General features: G+C 47.2%; 1 protein-coding gene across 1 annotated transcript in view; it reads right to left on the bottom strand.

Annotated features, from left to right (window-relative positions):
* Positions 1–24,898, bottom strand: part of LOC105696724 — a 154,074-nt gene that overhangs the window by 54,905 nt on the left and 74,271 nt on the right. The window contains exon 2 of the mRNA XM_012419422.1: positions 7,257–7,419. Within this exon, the coding sequence (XP_012274845.1) occupies positions 7,257–7,419 (163 nt within the window). The remainder of the gene's footprint in view (positions 1–7,256; positions 7,420–24,898) is intronic.

Below are 24,898 nucleotides of genomic sequence, written 5' to 3'. Positions count from 1 at the left end.
TTCGGTGTCCCCTCTCCACCCTTGACTTAAACGACGAAATCGACGCCCCATTTGGATTTCGGAGAGCGTTAAGTCATTTCGGCCCGATGGAAAAATCCAACCCCCCGAGTGGGACCGATATCCGATAGCGGCGGAATCGCTCTTTGGGAGGCGGGTCAAAGCTGCGGTGATATGCAGTCGGACCATCAAGAGTGAATCCTTGGTCCGTTCCTCGTGATTCCTCTCGCGCATGCGTACACGTGTGAGTGTGTCGACACATAGGGGCGTTTCGTTAGTGTGGTAACACAGGCGGGCGTGCCGTCCGAGTGCCGCACACGTACGGGCATCCATCAATGTGTCGCACACATGCGGGCGTTTCGTCAGTGTGCTACGCATACGGGCATGTCATCAGTGTGCCGACACATGCGGGCATCCATCAATGCGCCGCACACATGCGGGCGTTTCGTCAGTGTATCGACGCATACGGGCGTTTCATCAACGTGACACCCACATGCGGGCGCCCATCAGTGTGCCGCACACATACGGGCGCGCGTCCAGGGTAGATGTCGTGCATGATCAGTCCGCCCTGAGCGTAGGTCCAGTACGGATGGGTGTGGAGGCTCGCACTCTAAATTATATGTTTTGCGTCCCGACGAGCCGCTTTCAGCGGAACGATGTCCGGCGCGTTAACGACGCGTTACCTGGCGTCGCCACACGGCGTCCTACCTAAAGCGGAATCCTATTTTGCGTAAATCTGCATTCGACCCCCACCCCCCGCCGGCTCGCCGAGCGAATTCCAGTTTGAAATATATTTATCGACAAAATGGTAGATAGTTTGCGAGCGTATGCAAATCTTTCAACGAACGGCCGCCGCCTCTGGTTTTCGCTCCACCGGGGGTGGGGGGGGGGGGGGGGTGGGATAGTCACCCCGGTTTTTTCTCTTTCACCGTTTCGCGCTTCGCTTTCCCCCTTTTCCCATCCACTTCGCGCTGAGTTTCTGTGATAAAAGCGCGGAAAATGGCCCCTTTCCCACCCACCCACCGATCCGGGATGGCGCGGCTATTTTCCGGAAATGCCGGTTTTTGAGCTTGAAATACCGCTTTTCTCCCTTTCGGATGTTCGAGATCTCACGCCTGCGTCGATTTCTGCTCATTTCGAAGATTCTTCTTCTTCGACTCATTATTTGGGGGGGGGGGGCACTTCACCTTCATACGTGAACAATCAAATGTTCGGTCTAATCGACTACATTTTTGATGGTTCAACCAGAAGTCCAAGTATTAGTTGCAAAATGCAAAATGCAAAATGAAAAATGATTACCAATTCGAGGAAGGTAACTTCCGCGTATATATGAGGATTTGGTAATTAATTGGAGCACCGATCCGCGATTTCCTCGGGAATACCCAAAGCGGATGAGGAGGATCTGTCCATCGAAATTATCGCACATATCACGATAATCGATCTCGCCGATGGATGGTTGATAATCGCGGGGGAGGGGAGGGTTAAGAGGATTTATTAACTCCGCTATTGCACCCTCGTAGGGGGATACAAATCTGACAAACTACATTTGGCAATGTACAAGTTGAATGCGAGGTACAAGCGGAATCGGGCAAGTTAATGATTACTCAATCAATTGCTTTCCTGTAAACAGTGATAAGAGAAGATAGTTGTTAATTTGTGAAATTTGCAAATCTCTTTTCCCTCCGTGTATCCATAGGGAGGAAGAAGTGTCATTGATGTAAAGAAATGTTGTTATAATTCGAAGAATAATTATTTCACTTAAATAAACGGGAATAAATTGCACACATTGCCTCGGGATTATGATTACTTTTGTTAGAGTTGATTAGCGACAAGAAATTATTCTTTGTATGAATTCCGATTTTATTAGCAGTTGATTTGGTTGAAAGACAAAAAGCGAGACAATACCAAGGAGGTCATACATCTGATGTTCATTGCGCGCATGGTAATGTATTGCTAACAAGTTTGCATAAAAATTCACAATTATTCTACCCTCAACCATGTGCTGCAACTTTATGACCGACTGTCCTCCTCGTATCCCGTGTCCCTGAGGAGCCACTTTGTCAGTGTTGTAAAGTCGGCCATATTAATAATTTCGCAAGCACTAAAGTTAATCTTCTACATTCCAAACACAAGGTAATAATTTGCATTAATGCAGTCAAACACAGTGGAGCTCCAATATGTACTAACCCCCGTGCCCTTTTCTGCTTGCAATGTTTTTAATTAACTGAATCTTAATTATGCAAACAAATTTGCCATCCTCTTAAGATAATAATAACGTACGACTTCGGGGGTGTCTCGTCTACGAAAGTTTTCTCTGAACGTCATGATTTATATATATAAAAAAAAAAAGAACAAAATGTTTAGAAAAAAATTGTAGAGAAATGAAATTTCATGGGTGTCAAGACCTTCTTTAGGGTATCTGCATCCACGTGGTAAGATTACAATCGATTCGGTACACCTGGATCTATGAAAAGTGTCATGAACAATTGATCCCTCGGAAAGTACTTTCATACCGCCTTAAAGGTAAAGATGATACATCGGAGGCATTGCCCGGACAATTCCCTCAGCGATAGTCGGGACTTTACGAGGAGGTCCAGTTTCGGAGGCACCCTTCCGTGTGCCCTGCTGGGAACAATTTGGCCGGCATTGTAAGGGCGTCGGACAGTAATGGCGTCGGCGTCGGGATGTCAGCCAGTCGTAAGGTTTATCGCGTGAGTCGTAACGAGACCTGCGATAAACTCGCGGCGACACGGCCGGGTTTGGCGAGTAACGTCCGGGAAATGCGAGTCGGAGCTTCCGGTCCGCGAAATCCGCCGCCATCTTGCGAGCCCCGCGCCGATTTCCGGAAAAGAGCCCTTTCGACTAAGAAGCAGCTTGTACACCGAGGATCCCGAGAATGCTACTCCATTCGGGATTGAAAGCTCCCCGGCGATTGTGCTCACCGACAGAGCGCGCTCCAAAGCTCTTTACGCCCGAGTAAAAGACAAAAGAATCGAGGGAATTTGTATTGAACGTTACGTGGCCTTTGTGAAGGTTACCGATTGAGCCGCCCGTGTCGATCGACGCGCTCGAATCGAACCAGAAACGCGACGAGGTGCCTGCACTGCCGCCATGTTGAACTAGGTTAATTTAAAGGCTTCGAATACTATATAAAATTGTTCTAACGTGATTTTTACACTATATTTCGTATTAGATGCAAGAATTAATGTGTTTCTCCTCTGCTACGAGTCTGCACAAAATGGCCGCCGCTCGGATGCCGTTTCAATATCACGTTGTGTCGATCGAGGTGCCTGTACCGACGCCATATTGAACAAGGTTAATTTAAAGGCTTCGAATATTTTATAAAATTGTTCTAACGCGATTTTGACACTGTATTTGGTACCAGACGCAAGAACGAATGAGTTTTTCCTCCGCTACTAGTTTGCACAAGATGGCTGCCGTTAAATTCATGTAAATTGTAAGACTTTTATTCAGAAGGTTCTTGAAAATTGCATCTTGTGACGTGAAATATGGGATCGTTTCCAAGGAGGGAATCTCCGAATGATGATCTATTTTATGCATACAATGCACTATCAGTATCTAATCATTTCACTCGAAATGCTTCACGGAGACATTGGGAGTATGCGAGAACGAGAAAGTGGAAATGGGTGGAACTTGATCAGAAGCCAAGATACGAAGCTTCCCATGGACGCTTCTCACCAGAGATGTCCCTTGTGCAATATACGTGCCGGTGATATAATTTTATTACGCTTTCGACAACCGATTCCCCTAGCGACTAGGGGATTAGTGCTTGCCATGAAGCGGACATTTGCATGCAGCGACACAGGGGGGACAACCATCGCTACGGAAATAAATGGTAAAACACCCAAAATGACGGAATACGTTATTTAATCAGTGAACTCATTGCTCGTCCATTTAATCTTGCAAGAAAAAATTATATTGTCTAGAAGAAAAATCGTTGATTTAAACGAATTTAACCAACTTTCTGTATTCACTCTACCTGGCATCTGATCGCAGGATTTAGTCGCAGCAATGCAGATTTTCTTCGCGCCGACCAACTTTTTATTTTTTTTCAGGGTATAAGCAATATTTAATACGTGCAGCCTTGTTGCTAATCGTAGTCGGCTCGATTTAAAAGAACGTACCATTTTTCTGAATACTTTTTTGGGAAGCTTTTACGGGGATTCCGAAATGGGGACTTCGCGTGTCCAAGCTGATGGTTTTAGGACTTCAAGCTTTTACGGGCTCTTCGTTCCGGCCTTTTTACCATTAAGCTGGTTCATTTTCCTGGATACTCCCTGCCGGGCGCCGATCCAGGATGTCGGTAATCCTCGACAATTCCGGAAATACGTAGAGGACGGAAGTTGGAAAAATGTAAAAGACCCCACGAGAGACCGAACCATTGCCAGCAAAGCCATTCCTCGTGAGAATTTTCCAATGACTTCGGGAAACAATTCCCTTCTCTTTTTCCCCCCGGAAATTCCCTCGACACATGCGTCGACATCTTTGAAGTGTATATTTCCGGTTGGCCAACGATTTCCATTTCCGCGCCGTGGCCGGAAGTCGCATATTTCCCCACGAGGCAGAGAAGAGTAATAAAGCAGATCCGATCGACTATTCCCTGTTTTCCTATCGCCTCCCATGAGCTTTCACCCCCACCCTCCATTTCCGCGGAGCTTTCGCCCCTTCTTCCCCTTCCCGAGCTTTTGCCACCTGGCGAGGTTTAATTCACGCGTCGATCGAAGTTTTTCCAGGCTGAAGTGCAGCTGGGAAATCGCGAGCTCCCAATACTCGCAAGCTCGTAAGCTCTCCGCGGATCCGCAATAACCTAATGGCCCTGCCGTGCTTTTTGCCCCGCGTGGGCCCGCGCTTGCGGAAATCCGATAGGAGATAGTCCTTCGCATTCAGGAAGCACGGAATACACGCGGCCGGAAGTGTGCTTTTCTGGTGCAAGCTCAAGTACCCATTGCCGATGGCTCCGCTGGGGGTCAGGACTCCTCCCATTGGTTCCTTCGAGTCGAGCTTCGACCTCCCATAACAGTTAGGGACGTGTTCTAAGCTCGCCATCAAGGGGATGAGATCGTTAAAGGACGTTTCCCTTCTTTTCCGCATTTCCTGATCCCTGCCGGCGAGACTTTCCCTTCTTAAGCCGCCTTAAGGAGCCTTTAAGGGGTCCTCGAAACTCGTAACTCGCAATTCTGACGACTTTCTGATGGAAACTTACTGGCAATGTTTTTTCTTTTACCTTCGTTACCTCGACGGTGATCTCGGTTAAGATTCCGCCCCCCTTAACCGTTAAGGGCGGAAGCGTAAGCTTGCAATCCGCGGAAGGAGATAGTTAAAAAATATTTCCTTTCTTTCTGTGCTTTCCTGATTTCGAAATTACACCTCCTTAAGCCGCCGATCTGCGGTTAGGAGCCTTTAAGGGCGTATCAAAGCGCGCTATCTACTTTCAATTCCCATGTTTTTTTTTTCTTTTTAATAAAACGGACGAATGAGCTTCCAAGTTTCCCCAGACCTATGGAACTCGCGTCTGAATTCCTTGGCGGGAGCTTTGGAGCTTTTAAGTTAATTGCGGGCCCTGCATCCGCGAGAGAACTCGCGGATTAAGCTCTCAAAGGTACCGAAAGCTCCGACCTCCCTTATACACCCCTTGGGGAAAGGTCTTCCTCTGCGTCTTGGGGAAAAACTCGATTTCCGGCGACATCAAAGCTGCGCCCCCCTTAACCCTCGGCGCCGATGTGACTTCTCCAAGCCAGGACGCTGACTGCGCCACCAGTCCCCTTTTCCTCCTTCAAATCTGCTTCCCTCCTTATAATTTTTTTTTTTACCTCAATCCAGCCTCGAGGGTCCCGAAAAAGAATTCCCCGTCGTCGGCATCTCGGCGGAAATGATGGAAAAATGATTTTCCGTCATTTTCCATCATTTTCAGGCCCAACAGTGGAGGCGCTGACCTACCCCTTAGATATTCTCGTTTAACATATTTTTCCCCTACATATTTAATATATTTAATGGAAACGACACCATTTTCCGGGATTTAGAACCTACGTGTATCAAATAATCTGATCTAATTTTTAATCTTTATCATTTGAATTAATTTATACCGAAGTAAGCGTCGAACTAAAGGAAAGCAATTTAAACTGCGCGGGTTTTTTAAAGGAGAGTAGCTCAAGAGCCAAGTTAATGTTCATGCGTGTCCTTTTATGATTTAGGACGAGTAAGGAATATTTTTAGGTACGGCTGTAATTATCGTAATTCGTTATTAACGAATAACTCGGTAGAGTAATTGCGGGGGAAGAGTGTCCGGAAAGGGTTGGCTCTTTTTCAGGGGGAAAAAAAACAGAAGTTTGGGCCGTGTTACAGCTTCATATCCGGGAAAGAGGTCGAGGGACACTTGGAATATCCATTTTCTAGGCGGAGGGAGCGGAGGTTTCCAGAAAATGGAAATAAAAAAAATTCATTACTCATCCCTCTCTCCGACGGGGGCGTTTCGCGTTTCCGTTTCAGGGAAAGGGGAACGCCTGGCGGCGCGTTCTGTGCACAGTCACGATTCGTCTTTAATTATACGATCGGATCTATGCCAAGGATCGAGTCATCTCCGGGACACTCGTTACGTCGACGTCATCGTGCGCCAACGACATCGAGGCGACGCCTTAGCGCGGCGTCGCGGCGTCTTTACGCAGTCGATCACGTGACACGATATCGCGATTAGCTAACTTTTAAGCAATCTAACAGTTAACACACTGAATTACTAATTTGCAAATGTTAAAAGTTAATAAAGTGGCATCCGAGGGGATCCCTCGAAATTTCACTTTTAATGAAAAATTATGTTAAACACCTATAAGTAAATTTTTAAACAATTGAAACTTCAAGGGTCTCAGGACCTTCCCTATAGCCTCCATATTCACGTTGCAGACTTTGAAATGATTCGATACACCCAGTTTATAAAAAAGTTAAATAAACGAGGTCAGTGTGTCGCCACTTTTGCATCAACAAATTTTGTTAATATCTAATTGAAATGATCTTTCAACCCTTTCCCTGCACGAAAGCTAGGGAGATTTAATCTATTCCTAGCAGTTTTTCCCAGGTGCACTTCAGTGGGTGTATCGCCCTGGACGCGCCCACTTTCATGTTTCAGATATGAAATCCGCCATTTCACTGGAACTTTCGCCCGGTTCGGCCCGTGACGAGGAAACTTCCATGCAGGAGGGAAATTACAGGCCCGGGGATTGGGGCTAGAAATAAGACCGTCGGCTTACCGTTTGTGCTGGATCCTTAGACCCCGTCGGGGCTGCAGAGACACGCCATCTTTGAGCCAATGCACTCTGGGAGGTGGCGACCCTCTCGTCCTGCAGACCAGCTTTACGCGGTCTCGTAACCTCGCTACGGAGTCTCTCAGCTCCGATAGCGTCACCTCCCGCACTGAAACAGGGAAGAATTTCATTAATGAAAGTTCATTTCCCAAGTCCCTCTAATTTTCAAGACAATATTCCGCACCGGCGAGTACAGTACACGGGAACAACAGCGACAAAGTAACGGCGCATCGCGACGACCGAGACTATGGCTTTCTGGCTTAACTATTCAAGATATTGAAAAACATCTCAGACAAAAGTTACCGTACAACACATTGCGGACAACATTTGTTTAGGGCATTTCTATGAAATTCCGTACCGTTAGAAAGTTATGGGCGTATGAAGAGCTGCGCTAGAAAACGGAGAACGCAGTAAGGTGGAAGCGATGAACACAATGGTTTTTCTTGCTTAACCCTTCGAGATATTGAAAAATGTCTCGGACAAAAGTTATCGCATAACGTATTGCGAAGAAAATTTGTTTAGGGCGTTTCTTTGAAATTCCGTACCGTTGGGAAGTTATGGGCATATGAGGAGCGACGCTCGAAAAGAGAAAGCACCCTGTGGAAGTATATTGTTAAGGGACGGAAGAATAATTACTTCCATCAAGGAGGGCGGAGGATTAATGCGAACCGGAGTGATGATTTAAAATTTATGTCACACCTCTTTGGGGCGCAGAGGTGGCCTCGGATGCATCACGACGCGTCGGATGCATTTTCGTTATGCAGTAACGAAGCTGCGGTTTTGACCCCGGGAAGCGAGCCACGAATATGGAACCACTTCCGACAGATCCAAGCCCGGAAAACCGAAATCCAGGACCATGGATCCTTGTGGTTCAGGTCTTGGTTTAAACCCAGGACTCAATTTGGAGACCTCGAAGAGGTCCCAAAGAATTTCATCGGACTTCTTTGGCGGCACTTTGGCATCGCCTTAAAGGCTCTATCTCATTGACCGAATCTGTAGAAAATTGTACAAGAGTAGTTAATTTCCTTCTCGGTAGATTAAGCTCGCTTTCCTTTCGGTGGGGATCTCGCCTAGGGGCGGAAACTCCATTTCCGGTAGTGGCAAAGCCCCCCCCCCCCATAACGCACACTCGACTATTGAGTATCGATTCCCACTTCCGGGATGCCCGATGGCTGGGGCTCTCGTGCAACCGGAAGTGCACCTACGTCGGATAAATGTGTAACGCAAAGCGGCCGTGTATTCGCCGCACCAGCGGGTCGCATGTGCGAATTTATGGGGGAGTCTCGGGGGTGGCAGACACGTGTATGGAAAAACGTTCATTGTACGGTAGATATACGGTAGATGTTCCATAGATATAACGTGGACGCGTCTTCGCTGACTCGACGTTTCCTTCGCTCCCCGGACGCGGAATTTCGGGTTTTCCGTCCAGACGTCACTGGAAGAGAGTAGGTGAATTCCAGAAATGAACTTGGAGTAAATGCATTTTAGGAGATATGAAAAAGTCAGCCGATATATATCCTACATATACATGGAACGTCCTGGCACTGATGAAATTTCATTTTTTATAACAAATTTTGAAAATATGTATAATAAACTTCGAAAAAATTGAAATTTTATGGGAGTATAGGATATAAGGAACGTCCTGGCACTGATGAAATTTCATTTTTTATAAAAAATTTTGAAGATATGTATAATAAATTTGGAAAAAATTGAAATTTTATGGGTGTTAGGAGCTTCGTTATAGTCTCCATGCTTATATTGTCGAGTTTGAAACGAATCAGTACACTTAGGTTGGAGAAAAGTTTCATAAAATCATTTGACGCCACTTTCCCATCACCTTTAACTAAACTTTAGACGACTTGTATCACTTGGAATCGCGTTTATCCTAACAAATGAGAAGAACGCTTAGAGATGCGCATAGGAAAAATGATTTAGAAGCCTTCCCTGATCCAGCATCCGGGAAAAGGATTCGGACCTCTCGTCCACATTTCCTTTCCTCCGGGTTGTAATATCCATTCGGGAAAGAAACTTGGTTTTCGAGGAAGCGGAAAAAGCCCGACCGGATGCTCGAACGAGCAGATGATTGGGCACGGTTTCAAGGATCGATCCCGGACTTCCGGGAGCCGACGGTTCGATAGATCGATAGAGTCGGACTCGGCTGGAGTAGAAGGGACAGCCAGGAGGAAACGGGAGAAATGGTAAAAGGAGGAAATCGCTCTTTCTCCCGGTAGGAAAAGAGGTGCTCCTTTTCCTGCGGGGAAAAAAACGACGCGGGATTATCGCAGCTTAACGTAGGATTCCCGCGGGACGTCCTGGAATCCCGGCACGGGTTCGGCCGGGACTCCAGGACTTCCAGGATCCCGTGTCGGGCTTCGAGGAATTTATTATCACTTTGCCGAAGCTCCTATCAGTCCTCGGATCGTGCGGAATTGCCGTTAATCGCTCAAATTAAGCCGTTTGACATTTTCGTGTGGCATAGGTACGCACTGATTACCGTCATTTCTGCGAGTTATGATGGACTCGTTGAAAGAAATTAAAGTTGAGGAGCTTTTTTAAATTCCGTTTGCTGCCACGAGTACCCGATGTAAAATTCACACGTCGCACTGATAAGACAAAAGTTCGTTCAGAGCTTCGGATGTGGTGTATTAATTTTGTAAAATTTATTCTCATCGAGATATTTTATGGACTTAGTTAAAGAACGATGTTAATTCTCCTAGACACTTTCACGGGATAATAAATCTGACGTAGAATTATAATTAGAAATTTATAATGCATATTAAATTGGCCTTCAACCTGTGTTCGGTGATTACTTTTAACGTTCTTTCTATGGGTTTTCCTCCTAAACGGTACGTCCTAGAAGGAAACGTTTCCCACAAAAGTTGTTCGTCATGGTGTACCTCGGAACTTTTGTTCGAGGCATTTTTCACCACAAGCCACAAGGGAGTCGTATTTATGTCGAGTAAAGTATCGGGAGCTTCGGATGGCGCATCGACGAGGGGCCGGAAGTTGGGGGGCAGGAAATTGCCGGATTCGAGGCATTAGGACGGGTCTCGTTGGCAAAGTCTCGTTCGGACGTTTTGTTTAACAGGAAGTCTCTATACGGGTGCCTCGCGGTCGGCCATCTTGAATCCGCGTCGCGCGGAACTTCCACCTCACGTTTTGTATGTGAGAATTTTCGAAAACGACGCTTTGCCCAGGATGGTTTCTTCGCCAGGTCGAATCTATCACTCGGATAGTAAAGGATATCAACGGAGATCCTTCGAAATCGACCATTCAGACTCTGTTTTGTCAGAGGATCTTCGCGAGGTGATGCGAAGGGTCGCATTCAAAGGATCTTCTTGCCAGTCATCTTATCGGAACGGAGCCGCGTATTCGAGAGCATGCCTTCTGATCCTCGCGGCTTTTACCACTCGTAAAAGCGGAGAAAAGTGTCGGAAAAGCCGGGCTTCCAAAGAAAGAGAAAGCGAAAAGGAGCATCCTCGACTTTGCAGGAGCATTTCGTTCAAACATGGCTGCTCGTAAGATTCTTTGAGACCTTTTCCCGGTTTTAACGAAACTCCCGCCGACGACTTTTACCCTCCTTTTCCCGGATCACACGATTCTCTCGAGGAAAAGCGCTTCGCTTTTCCTTACTCGCGGAAAATAATTTCCGTCCCATCCATGCCGGTACATCACCCATCCTCAACACGCAGCGGAATTTCCTTTTTCCATTTTTTCCCTTCATTTCAACATCAATTATTATATAATATATTTGCTTTCCTAACCTATAAGCGTTACAACTGTGAACAGTAATGGCGGTCTACTTCGCAAGTTCCGCGCATAGAATTAAACAAAAAAAACCGGCCAAAGAAAATCAATTTTTTTTATGTAAGAAAAAAAACACTAGAACATTGTCTTGGGGAAAAAAATAAAATTCTGGATAATATTCTAGTGTGAAAAATTATAGTATCGTAAAATACAACGCCGCTGGAATTATCTCCAGGGTGCACAGTTTGGCCTGTTTAGCGCGCTCGAATTAACTCGCACAAGTTAAGGGGTTAATGTCAACCCTTTGGCGTTCCATAACCTATAATCGGTATCAATGGGGACCGTAATGGCGGCCTACTTCGCGTCGGCGTAGGGGCGTGCTTGCTCGGCGGGGATGAAAAATGCAGAGTGCCAGGTAAAGAGACGAGAGGCTTTGATTAATGAGCGCGTCCACCGAAAGAGTAAAATAACAAATAGGCGCGGCGGGAATGACGCATAGATCTCGGCGGCATCCGCGTCGCGGTATCGTTCCATCGTGGCGGCGCACGCGACGTCACACCGCCGTCATGTTCCCCGCGACCAGGATTTTCCGGGCGCGTCGATCGGGACGTCCGTCGACCGGCGTCGGGACGTCGGGCGGACGTGCCGTGCCGCAGGCCGCGTCCGGCCCCGGGCCGCAATAATTGCGCGGAAAATCCGACGCGAGGGAACGCGCTGACGAATGTCTGCCATCATGGCGGCGGTTTTAATTTCGCGTCACCCGTTACCGCGGCCTCCCGTAAATCCCGGGATATTCCGCTCTAAATCGGCGCGATTAACTAAGGTTAAGGGGATGCTAGACTGGGTTTTACCACTTTTCTCCTGACTGCGTGGGAATAATCGATTGGGAATTTAACACGTCACTGTGGAGGTCCTAGGAGAAGTCCCGACACGACTGAAATTACACTCGTGAAGGCCCCTCATTACCTGCAATGAGTAGTGTAATTGCGAGTTTATCGATTACCAGAGTGTTCTAAATTGTCGTAAAATTGTCCCGACCCTTTCGTTTCTCATATCAGAGCCTTCGATAATTGTATATTGATCGAAATATGAGAGCTCGACGCCATTTTGATTTTGGTCTCGGTTGAGTTAAACAATTTTTTTGAAAAATCCAAATTTTCAATGTGTCAGGACAATTCTTAGATGATCAGGAGTGATGCGTCAGAGTTTCGGACAGTTTGGTCTAATACCCTTAAAAAAAGTGTTGCATTCAAATAGACTGATTTGAAGGGTGTTTCGCTTCACCTTAAATTCTGCAAGAGGGAAGTCAACAGGGCGGGAACAAACGACGCTGCCAAGAGGGAAGTACAGAGGGAAGAGGGCACGCAAGTATTGTCCCTCTATGAATAAGTGATGGCGCCTTCCGGCTTGGACTTTCCTCTCCCTTTAACCCCTTTGCCGGCACTTTTCCCCTCCCCTCGCCCGATAAGAAGATTAATATTTCCGAAAGACTCGCCAATGGAGTCCTGAAAGCTCCCTCTGGCTTTTCGCGAGGAAAGGAAAAAAGAATAGATACGGAACGGAAATTTATGCCAGGAATTCGTTAGCTCTCTCTGCGGGCCAATTCCGACCATTCTCGGGGGAAAAATCCTCCCCCTCTGTCTGCACGTTCAATGAAACTTCTAATTTGCTCCCTTAACTTCGCAAATTCCCGTCTTTAAATGGATTTGTACCCTTGGATGTGGAGGGTTCGGACATTTTCGGAACTCTCGAACGTTAGGAATTCTCTGCCACGTTTCGTTCTACCGAAGGTGGTTAATTAAAAGACTTTGTTTATTAGGGGGAAATATTTATCATTGCTGTTGCACGCTCTAAGGGAAGTTTTCACGGTGGAAATGCACTTCTTGGGAAAATGTGTTTTCTTGACAGAATTGGCAGAATGCTATCCAATGGGAGATGGGTGGAAAATGGGATAGAACTCCCCTTGCCGAAAATTTCGGCATCCGGGGGGTGGTGGGTGGTGGGTGGTCCCCCTCTTCAAATTTTCAGCGCGGATTTCCTCGTCGATCCCGAAAATAGTTCTTCCCAGGCACGAGTATATTATCCAGAGCGAGAAAGCTGCCTTTCGTAAATTTCCCCGCTGACGGTCTAGAAGAAGATTTAAGGGGTGAGTGTGTACGTCGGCCGGGAATAATAAAAAAGAAGAGAGGGTCTCGGCAAGATGGCCCCTCTCGCGGTTTTATGAAGAACTTGACGTCGTTCTCCCCTTTATACGGAAACGCAAAAGTATGAATTCGTCTTTGGACGAGGGGGTGTCGGTGAGGCAGGTTGCAATCCTGGGGGAGAAAATATCACGCGGGGGATCCGCCACTCTTCTTCGGTATATTCGCCTCCTTTCTTGCCGCGGAGAAAAGATTGCTGGAAATTATACGGAAGGGAAGCTTATAAAACGGGAGGAAATCGAGAGAGGGGACCGCGGGGGGAGGGAATATTTTTTATTACCTTCCGGACTTGACGGCTCGTTTCAATTTTAACAACTGTTGCGCCATGAATAATGCTAAATTGCGCGGTAATGCACGATTTTATGATGATTACTTCGTGCTGAAACGAACGCGCCGATAAATGCAATAACCTGGAGAAAGTCAAAACGCCGGACGGGGTGGAATCCGCGGTTTTTCATTCACGGCTCTTTGATGAATTATGCTCGAATGAATCTCAATAAAGTCATTGAAAACGGCATGTTATTACGTAGGTTATATCAAATTAGTGCGCGATACGTAATGTTATAATTTCATGAAATCCAGGGAAGTTGATACACTCGTGTACCAAATTAATAATGTATGTTATAAATTTTTTAACACAGTTTATTAAGTACAGGAATTAAATTTTACTGAATTAGGGTGTTCGCGTTTGAGTACGACATTCGGGAGAAATGTCATGAATGGATAATATTATTTTTAATACCTCTAAGCGCACTTGGCGATCCAGCCGTTAAATCGTCAAATTCTCCCCCACTTCCGGAAGTTGCGTCGATTCCTCCTAAAGGAAACTTCGCAGAGGTAAATATGACGTTCCCAGAAATCCCTCCGTCAGATCGTCGAAAACGGATTACCGCGTTTCCGGAGTGACGCGTCGCAGAGCAACGATGGGCGGTGGGTGGTGGGTGGGCGGCAATTACTTCCCATAGGTTTTACCTTGGAAGTTGCATCGACTCTCGCAGAAGGACCCCTTCCAAAGACATGAAATTTCCAAGATTTCCACGATTCAGATCGTCAAAACGGATTACCGCGTTGCGGGGCGGTGGGCGGTGGGTGGCGCCGGGCGGCAGTTTCTTCGCGTAGGTTTTACCTTTAATTGCGCCCAGAGCAGAGCCCGCGGCTTATCCCTTATTTCGCCTCGGCTCTTTCACGAGCGTCGATTAACGTTCCAACGACGCCGACAGTTACGACGTCCCGAGACGTCCCTTTAGCGACGTCGGCCACCACAATGGCGGCCGCCCTCGACGCAATCGAAACGGCCGCCCGGGGAAAATAGAAGAGGGGAAACATTTTTACGGGCGTCCCTCTTCCTTCTGGCTACTTTTTTTCGTCATACCTCCCGCGACTTTTTGATATATCGCCCGCCTGCAGTTTAGCGATACCCGTTACCGGCGATTTCATAATATAATTTCGGCCCCGGCCGCTTTTTCATCCGGCGATTTACGGCCGGTCGGACGCTCGATATATATATATATATATATACCGCGTCGACCTTTTTATTCGCCGATATTTTATTCCACGCACTTCCTCCGTGTATTTTCACGCGCCAGAGAGAGATTTCGCCCTGGAGTTATTAAGTTGGCTCGTCTACCTTCCGCCGTACGTTTTTCCTCTTTCTCCTTTTTACCATCCGCTTTATGGAGGCCTTAAAGTGAATTTTGTAGGTTAGGCTTCGAGAGCGTTGGATATCGATCACGAAGGAGGTACTGCTTCTTTCGATTAAATTCCACCTCTCTTCTTGTATCCTCAGGGGTATGCAAATGTTTAAGAGAAACCAGGACGAAATTTTTAAGGATGTCTTCCCGGTGGAGGAGTCATCACTACATCTTCGTATCAATTTTTAGGGTAGTTCCCTGCCCTAAAGAACTGTGAGAAACTGCAGGTGTAAGTAAACCGAGGTAACGAAGAGTAAGTCGGGATCACCCTTAAGGGGAGGGCCTCGCACGATTGGGTGGTTTACACGTGGCGGAGGATTCCCCAAATGGAGGACCCTCCTTCAGATGGAGCTTTGCCGGGAAGGTGGAGGTGTATAAACAGCTCCGGAGCACAACGGGGAAGGCATCGGCGAGTGTTAGGCTAAATAAACACTCCGGCATCTCGGGACGTCTACAATGGTAACGAGGTGGAGGACGGCGTCGCGACGCCCTCGCGGCGTCGGGGAAAATTTACCAAGACGTGGCCTGCAATCAGCCGACTTCGCGTCCCTAGCCTCGTTTCCGGCTCCCCTCGATTTCTGCATAATTTCTTCCAATTCTCTCCGAATTAAAGAAATTCACTTCGCGTTTTATCTCCGGCTCGGACCGAAGGATTTTCCCATTGTTCGTTTCCAAATGCGTTTCGAAGAGCCGATCGAATGGTATCGATCTTTGATCAGGTGCGAGGTTCGGAAGAGGGGAATCTTAAGGGAGGCGAAAAGTCGGTCGAAGGAATTATGTCAAAAATCGTATAGAATTACGGTCGGTAAGGAATAATGCGAGTTACTTTGCAACGACGATGGACGTAAGAATCAATCGAAGGATGAATTCGTAATTCGATTGCAGCCTATCAAGGCAAGGTCTGCAATCAGTGGAACTCGAGTCCAAAGCTCGTCTGCTCGCCAGCTATTTCTAGGTGTGCGCAATTTCATCCAATTCTTCGGAACGAACGGTCCATTAAGTTCGTTTAAAGATGGCGGCCAGAAATGAAGGACGTCGCGTTAATTTTCGAATCGTAACGAGAAATTTATCAGATAACATAACCAATCTGGGCTAATTGAAAGAAGAAAATGAAATGCAAGTTGGTCCCTGACTAATTAATATTTTATTAAGATTTATTGGAGAATATTTCATGCCAAAAATCCACCAAAAAAACTGTGTTTGCAGATTTTCATGTGTCATCCGAAATATGCAGAGGTGCCAATCGCGTAATTAGTCATTCTTCGACAATGGTCTGATAAGCTCCTGTCCGTTATCGTCGAGTGTCGAAGTTAACCGAGTCGATGAAAAGTGACGGCCGGTTATCGATGAACTTTTTTCCAACTCGCCAAGTGGCGTAGTTACGATGAATGTCCGGAAAAGCGCGTTTTTCGCTTTCCCTGGCCCGTTCGGGCAGGTCGGGGACGCGGCAGGAGCTTTTCGCTAATTTCCTCCAAATTCCTCAAAGCGGCTATTTGGTGGTTTACTCGTTTTTTTTTTCTCTCCTTTTTTTTCCGCCCAAAAATGGGGAAGCGAAAGCTCGGCGTAAACGAATTTATCGAGTGGGTTGGAACGAGGAGGAGGCGAAAGTGGCGACTCGAAAGCTTTCAGAGACCTCTCAGGACGTTAAGCACGAGCTTAACTCCACCATGGAGAGGGCAAGGTAACGCGTTTAGTGACGTTCGCTAATCTCTTAAATCGACTTTTTGGCCACGACTAATCTTATACCTGTTAACCCGGTGATTCGTTTAACGGCGTCGATCGAGCCGAATTAACATCCCCAGGTCTATCTAGAAAAGCGAATTATTTATTGAAAAATATTTATTACTCCGAGAACTTCCAATCGTAAATAATTTACCTTCCCCTAAAAAATAAGAATTGGACTACAACATCATATATGTATATATATGTCAAAACGTCAAAGTATTTATAAAACTCTACTCCAAATTACATACGCATTGATTATGAAATACATTAGATGTGCTCTGACATTACGAGAGGAAGGGAGAGAGAGAGGTGGGTGGAGGAAAGCTCTGAAAGCTTCTCTCTCTCTCAAAGGTGCGAGGGGGAGAGAGACGGTCAAAGCGCGAGTGAGGGCGAGGAAGAGAGAAGAAGAAAGCGAGAAAGAGGAATACTGGTAGCGAGGGAAAAAGAGAGAGGGATAGAGTGCAAGCACATGCACCAGAGAGAGAGAGAGAAAGAGCGATATCGCTCGGAGAGCTTTCGACAAAAGTACGTCCACTCGAGATGCCGCCGACGGAAGCTCTCGTTTCGGGTTCACCTTTTACCGAGGACCCTCTCTTTCGGCCTCGTTTTTTCCTCCCCCCCCTCTCCCTCTCCTCGCCTTTTTTCACTTTGCTTCTCCCCCTCTTTCGGAAAGAGACGAAATTCCCTGGAGAGTGGCGTAACGCCGTTGTTTCGCCGGTGCTGCGACGACTCTAATGGCTCATTCGAAAGCCACTCGGATTTCCCGATGGACTTTCTGAGCTTTCAGCGCGAACTTCGACCCCTGTGTTACTTTATGACAATTCCGGAGAATGGGGCGCGGGTTCTTTACCAGTCCGTTTTCGAAATCCGAGATATGAAGCTCCCTTGAATGCTCTTCGCCGATCCCGTGGCTTCTGGATTCGTGGACATTAAGGCGGTACGAAAGTCCCGGGATAGGTCTTCTTTGTCACTTTTCTCTTATGACTGGGTGAAACGAATCGTTAGATGTTTTAACAGAGGCTATATGGAAGGTTTCCACAGGGATGAGATCTTAGTTTTTGAGAATTTGTTTGGTGAGATTTTTTTTATATTTTGGAGAAGATTGAATTTCATGGGTGGAGGGACCTTCGGCTATGAAAGGGAAGGACGTTACTCATTCGTTTGAATAGTGACAACATTTGTTTACGGCTGCAACAAATTCATTTGTTCATTTGGCAAGCACTTTTTCTAAAGGAAGTTTTGGTTAGGTTATGTTAGGTGCAATTGCAAACAATTTTGTTGCTGCTCCAATTATTCTTGTAATGAGAACTGAACTTTATCGGAAATGCTGTCCTTTGCTGAATGCACGAATGTCTTTCTTTCCGTTCAGATTCCGCTGATTCTCTAATCTTTCCGCGGCGGAAGTCCGGTTAATCCCCGCGGCGGAATCGCAGCTCGCAGGAGGGAATCGGGGGTGGCGAGCTTGCAAGCTGGCCGCTCGTACGAGGAATAATGAATTCCGTCACCGAATACCCCTTAGAATTTTAATCAAACTCTTAATCTTCCCTCCTCCCAGACAAAAAGCTCCGCGCAGTCGGTATTAATTTACCCTTTCTGGTAATGGCGTGGCGGAGCTTGCGAGGAGCTTGCGCCGGCCAAGTGCGCCGCGAGATTACGAGGGCGTCGAGTCAAGAGAAAGCTCCCCGACTTTCTGTCCCGCAAGCTCGTCCAAACATAGATATTCCCCACCTATCCCCGAATTTATGCCGAGCTTAATCCCGCTTTTTTCAAGCTTTCCATCAATTCCAAAGAAATAATTGTATACAAACAGAAGTGCATTGCACCGAGTTCGATGTTGTAATTCATTATTTAATTAGATAAATTATCTCCACCGGTCGAAGATGAACGCCATTTGCCCAACATCTAGTGCAGCTGGAAACAATGGAGTTACTCTTAAACAAATAAACAATTTCCTAGGAGGTTAGGTTCCGAGGAAGGACTCGGGAGCGAAACGAGCCGCGAGTTAAGTGGAGGCCGACAAAGTGCGGAGAAAAGGTGATGCACGATCGGGAGGTCGGATCAGCTTGTGGAAAAAGTGCACTTCAATCCCGGCGGGGAAATTGGATTCCAAAGGGGCTGAAAACTAATTTCTAAAATACGTCGCTCTTGACCTTCCGCTAGCCGGCCGCGCCGTGTATCGGCGGACAGGCGTTAAACGGACGGCTTTCAGCGTGCCATTTTAATTAGAGGACCAGGCTGCCTTCCGCTTACGCAAAATCGCAAATTAAACTCCCGCGGCGACGCCACCGTTCTGTCGGGTAATTAATATCCGCCCTGGTAGTGGGTGCGTAAATAAATTTAAAACCTCCCAGCCGACGCGGAATAGCAGCCGGCAGACGGCCGAGGAAAAATAGAACCCTGGGAGAAGAGCTCTTTCCGGAAAGTGGAACTCCCCCGTTCCGGGACGCCCAATCTTCGCGGCGTTAGCCGGCTTTCACCCTTACCTACCTTTAACTACGCGATTCCGCATTCATTTCCCACGCAATTCTACGATGTACTTCACGCCGATCCCTAAGTGGAACTGACTGATATTAGTCAGACAAAAATTGCTCGCGAGCTTTCCGGTACGAAGCCCTCCAAAATGCGAAGACAAAGCAATGGGAGCTGATCAGTGGTTTGTACTTAGTCAGTTGACGTTTCATACCCGATATCCGATTGTTAAACACGGGTTAAAAGTAGTGCGCAAATGCCAAGTATTCCACGACGAAGAAAAACGATCAGGTCATTGCAAAAGCTCCATCGACTTTACAAGTTTCCAAAAAATATAGTGATTGTTGCAACAATTACATAGTTTACCGTGCCATTCCCATCTGAGAGACGTCAATGAGCGGGTGCATCGAAATTCCCGTCTTTTGCAGGAGCCAATAATGAAGTCCAATCATGGCGTCAATCGATCACCGGAATTATTCCTGGGCCACGTAATTGCAGACATTGTTACGGATAATGAGTACTCGAAGTCTCCTCGGATGTAACCGAATTGTTGGATCTTGATCTAGGTCAGTGCAGCGTTCATTACACCTTCTCATTCAAGACCCAGGAAGAGTTCGCTTCCGTCATCCCGAGTGCAGACACGCTAAGCACTCGCATAAATTCCTCGCAAACTGGAAACTAGATTGTCGTCGGTGCGTCCTCCTGTCTTGGAGGTGGAGGTGCCTCCTCTTTAGGCGCCGTTCCGTAGGAAAGCAGCATTAGGACAAACTAGTTCGCCCCTGAAGGAGGTACCCCCTAGGTGCGAGGTGAACTTCCGAAAGCCCGAGCTCCGTCTTAATGTTGATGTACTAGTTATCGCCCTCTCTGTTTCCCGAAGACGTCCTGGTGCCGCCATATTCATTAGAGGGTGCGGGTTGATCTCGCCCTTACTCCTATCTCAGTCCCAGGGCGTGTTCCCCCAGTTCATTGCTGCACTTCCACCGTAGAGGATCGGCATCTTTACGTTGGTAACTGTTCCCATCTTTGCACAACACAGTTTGAATCCATCTACTTCGTTTGTGTGGTGCATCCCCTAACTCTGCATTAATTCACCTTCAGGGACCATTATTGTCTTGGACGTGGTGTTCCATCTTTGGCATAATTTTTATCTTCGTTAGGTAATACACATCGCATCCACAGAGAAGGCATTCCGGTCATAAGATCCATGTGTGGTGTGGTGCCAAGAAACGGAATACCGTGTCCTTCCAATACCAATGAGCGAAGTGAAGATAACAAAGAGAAAAAGACGGTGCACCCCCCAAACGAAGTGGAAGAACCGACTGAAACCTAATAGTCCCCTAAAGACGAAAACACCCATCAGCACTAAACCAAGATTCCCAGTGTTCCGGCATTTCTCCCTCATCCTGCAAGCATAACTCCTGGCAGCGCGTGCAGGATGTGCAAATATCCATTTAAGACATCCCTAAATCTGCTTCCCCGGATCTGAACCCCCAGTTTCGTCCCAGGACACGCCTAGCCCGGGTCTTTGTGGTTTTCCTGCCACACGCCGCGTCCCCATTCCGCCCCTGGGCGCACGTTGATCTCGCCTCTATCTCGTTCATCGTGTACCTAATGTTCACGTCAACGTCTTAGACGTTGTCTCCGGGCCAACCTTCGCCAAGATTTAAACCCTATCCCGGCTTCGTCTCATGGTTTACGTTGTCTTTGTTCCTGCCTCATGACGTCCCTATCTCGGTCCCGCGGTACGCGTTGTCCTCATCCCCGTTGGCCCAAGATGTCCCATCTCCTCTCGTCTCACGGTGGCCTCGTCTTCGTCTCTTTCTCGTCGTTAGGTCCTAACCTCATCTTTGTCCCCTCCCGGTGGGGCGCCGTATGCGTGTCTAGCTGACGTAAAGTGGCACCCTCCGAACTCTAAAACCCGGAGGGTGGATGGAGAGCATCGGTGCACGGCGTCGCGACGTCAGGGGCCACCAGGGGAAGGGCGTAGGAGTGTTTGCCTAGCCGGGGCACGAACCCCGTAAATAGAATCCCATTAAAGCCTTGACGCGTTCCCGCTTCGTCCTCATCCCTTGCAGGCTTATATCGCAGAGGTGTGCCGGTGATGCCGGCGATGTCGGCGATGCTGCCGAAGCTTCAGGGCAAAACGCAGAGGCGGAAGGGAACGCAGCTTCTCCCCAAGGCGAGGGAATAATAGACGCCTCGCACCTATCCCTAGGAAGAACCACCGCACCCGGTGGAGCTGGGGTAAGGGAAAGTGCCAAATCGTGCACCTTCTCGCTTCCTACATCCAGCTACTCCCTGTTGGGTGCTTCTTGCCTTCCTGGCTGCATCACGGTTCTACGGTCTTGCGTTCGCTGCCTGCATCCATCTCTATTCAGCTCCTCATTGGAACGGACATTCTGCTCAGCTGCATCAGTCGTGCACTTCCGGATAACCGAAACCCTTCTTTTTATCAGCCAAGAACTGGTGCTACGACTCGTGGTACGAAATTTGGGCGCAATGTGAGAATGAAGGCAACTGACTCGGACCTCAAGGGGTTAAGGTGATATGAAAGGGTCATTCTATGTATCGAAACGTCAGAATAGAAAATATGAACACGGAGGTGGTAATTCAGACTCCCATGATATTTTAATTTTTTTTTTAACATTTGTTCATAGACATTCTGAAGATATTTGTGATATATGAAATTTCACGGATCCCAGGACCTTCCTCGTTGCCTCCATAATCATGTGGTAATGTTCGAAACGAGTCGATACACCCAGTTCGGAGAGAAGTTTCATAAATGATGAAGACCTCTTTGATGGCACTTTCATAATACCTTGAAACCGATGTCTGAATTAGGAAAACGAAGGCGAGAGCTCTGTCTCTAAATGAGAGACGAGCACCAGAAGTGAGTTATGAGTTTGCAAACTCTTGGCACTGGTTATCGGTGTACAAGTTCTGGAAGTACTGTACTAGACACGGTACAAGGCAACAAGACGAGATCCTGGAGTCTTGGTCGCACCTCTCCAGATCATCGATAAGCAAAAGCAGTTCAGGGTTGCTCCCAGTCCGATGCGGTGGATCTGATCCTGTCCGAAGTCATTTACATCCTTAACTTCTAGAGATCCTCTTCAAGGTCCAGACACTTGTTCTCTGGATCTCGAGGGGGGGCGAGTACGCGTTCATAGGCATGCCCAAGAAACCTCTCCGAGGAGTTGGCATTGCGCAGGATGTGCTAAATTGTACAGCATTCCGGTCTCCCTATCTCGGTATTCCCCATTGGGAGTTTCTTGCTCTTTCCCGTATTTTGGTTCTCCCTTCTTGTATCTCCTGCCAGGCATCTATCTCCATTTCGCATTTCCTCTTGGTTGGACAGACCCCACTGTCTGCATCGCTCCGAAAACGGATGATGGTTTATCTCCGGTTATTCTCGCTGGCTGTAAACGCGGCGAACAATTCCTCTCTTAGCTTGCCCAGAGTCATGTCTTATTGTCCGGACAAGTGCTCCCTCTTCTTCCTCCCGTACCGAGGAAAGAATTTCCTTGATCAACGAAAATGATTCCTTCAACCCAGGAATTACCCAATGCCATAGTTACATAACACTTAGAAAAATATGTATTTGTAATTTAAAACAGACAAGTAATGAAAAACCTTTCGCAAGGAATCAATGTTGTAAAGAAACTGTTCATACAAATTCAACACTCCGAAGGACCGCTCGCCAGAAGTGAACGGCCTGATAAACCAGGTGATAGGAAGTCAACGTGGCTTTAGCTCGTCGATCTGGGAAGATCCTACAAGCCAAGAACACGGCACGACCCATCAGCTCCAGCAAGTGCCATTTCGATCGATCGAGCAGCGTTCCTCGAAGGATGGTCGAACGAGCCGGGTGGTGGAAAGTGCAAGTATCCGTAAGAGTAAACGCATTCCTGCCGGATGATCCTGCTCCGGATTCCAGGGTCTATCTCTCCCCAGGAGGAGAGGTGATCGCGCCAAGCGGTGACTACCAGGAAACGTTAGGAAAAAGCCAGGGCTCGGCTGCTGGTTGGTCCTTAATAAGCGAGAGCATCGTCCACCGAGCGTGGGTACTTATCACCATAAGCCGAGTCTGGTAGTCGCTTAAACCGGCATTCCGTTACCTCGTAACCGTTTTATCATCTCCGGTAGCCCCGTAATTCAGCGAGTGCTCGCCACTTTTTTCGCGGTGGGCATCGAGACTCCAAGGAGCCGCTCCTCGGCCGACTCGCTGCCATTTTTTCTCCTCCACCAGCCTTATACGCGCGACTCCTAAGTGAGATTAGGTGTTCCGCGATGCGCCGGATAGCTCTCTTCTAATTGGCGTAATCAGCTTCGACGGGAGTTCGGAGATTTGGAGAATGCCGTTGATCGGGTTGCCCGATACCGCTGGTTGCCTCCTTGAGCGATCGGTTGCCCATTTATGCAAAGTGGTTAATCGACGCTCATCCGACGACCATTTTCTAATGACTATTCGAGTAACCAGGAGGCCATCAGACCGTGGGAAAATCCTAGGCGTTTCCTAATCAGGGATCGACCAAGTCGTTCCCCTGCTTTTCTTTTAGCTTGGGTACTTCTCCTCAATTTTTATCGAAACCTCAATTTGAGGTCGCTTAAGACGGTTTTATGAAACTGCAGGGGTGAATCGTGTTCATGAGTCATCTTAAGGGTTTGCTGATCGATCGACTAAATCCTAGAGAAGACTCCGACAAATGTGAAATTTCAGTTTTTTTAAATTTCTTTACGGCCTTTTTAAGATTGTTCATAAAAATATGAAATTCCCTGGGTGTCGGGACCTTCCTTATAGCCTCCATATTTATATTGCGAAGTTTCAATCGATTTAATACACCTGGTAAAAAATAAGTTTCATGAACGAGAATTCTTTGCAGCCACTTTCATATCACCTTAACGAAAGGATGCGCAGGTTCTTTAGTGATGTGACTTCGGGATATCTTTTTCTAACGTTCTATCAAGAGACGTGTCGTATTGCCAAGATAATTTCTTTTTTACTTTCGGTTAGGTTTTCAAGAATCTTTTTCTTGATTTACTCGAAACCGCCGATCGCGGTGCTCGGCGGAAACGGAAAGGCCAGGTTTTGCTTTATCACTGCTCGTGGTTAACAAAAACAGAGCGGGGCGTTTTAATTTGCAGTGCTTTGAGCAGATTTCGAATTGCGGTCCCCAACGAGAGTAATTCCTCGAGTACTATGGCTCGGTGTTTCCTTCTCTCTTTTCTATCGGGCGCAATCAGCCCCGATGGAAATTCACCTGCCGAGCAGACCAGGTGCAAAATGCGCGGAACACCGTCGAAAGGACAATCAGGAATTCTGGAAGCCTGATAAGACAACTAAGTCCTCGAATATCGCGATAAGTCGTTAACTATGCAAATGTAAGAATTCCCCGAGAACGTTAAAAGTTTACCGTTTAGAGTTTCCGTTCAGTGATTACATTGTTAGCAAGTAGAAATTCGTTTATTCCCCTTATCACTTCAATTTTACATGAACAGCGACACTTGACGATCTTCTCTTTCTGAACGCACGATCGGTACTTAGAAATTTAAAAATGCTTATGGGTTAAGTGATGTACTGTCTTGATGAGTCAGTTAAGGCGATGTCACTGACACTTTCGTAACACCTTAAAATCGTTAAGGAAGGATGTCGCGATTAAGAAATGAAGTTTCCCGAGTTTGAGGACCTCCATAATCACCTATTGAAGTTTCAAATTATTCGACGCACCAGTTTGAAGAAGTTTCATCAATGTAT

Source organism: Orussus abietinus, unplaced genomic scaffold (genome assembly GCF_000612105.2).
Source record: "Orussus abietinus isolate OABI.00-Male unplaced genomic scaffold, Oabi_2.0 scaffold16, whole genome shotgun sequence".
NCBI classification, from domain to species: Eukaryota; Metazoa; Arthropoda; class Insecta; order Hymenoptera; family Orussidae; genus Orussus; species Orussus abietinus.
This window is presented reverse-complemented; position numbering and strand designations above follow the sequence as displayed.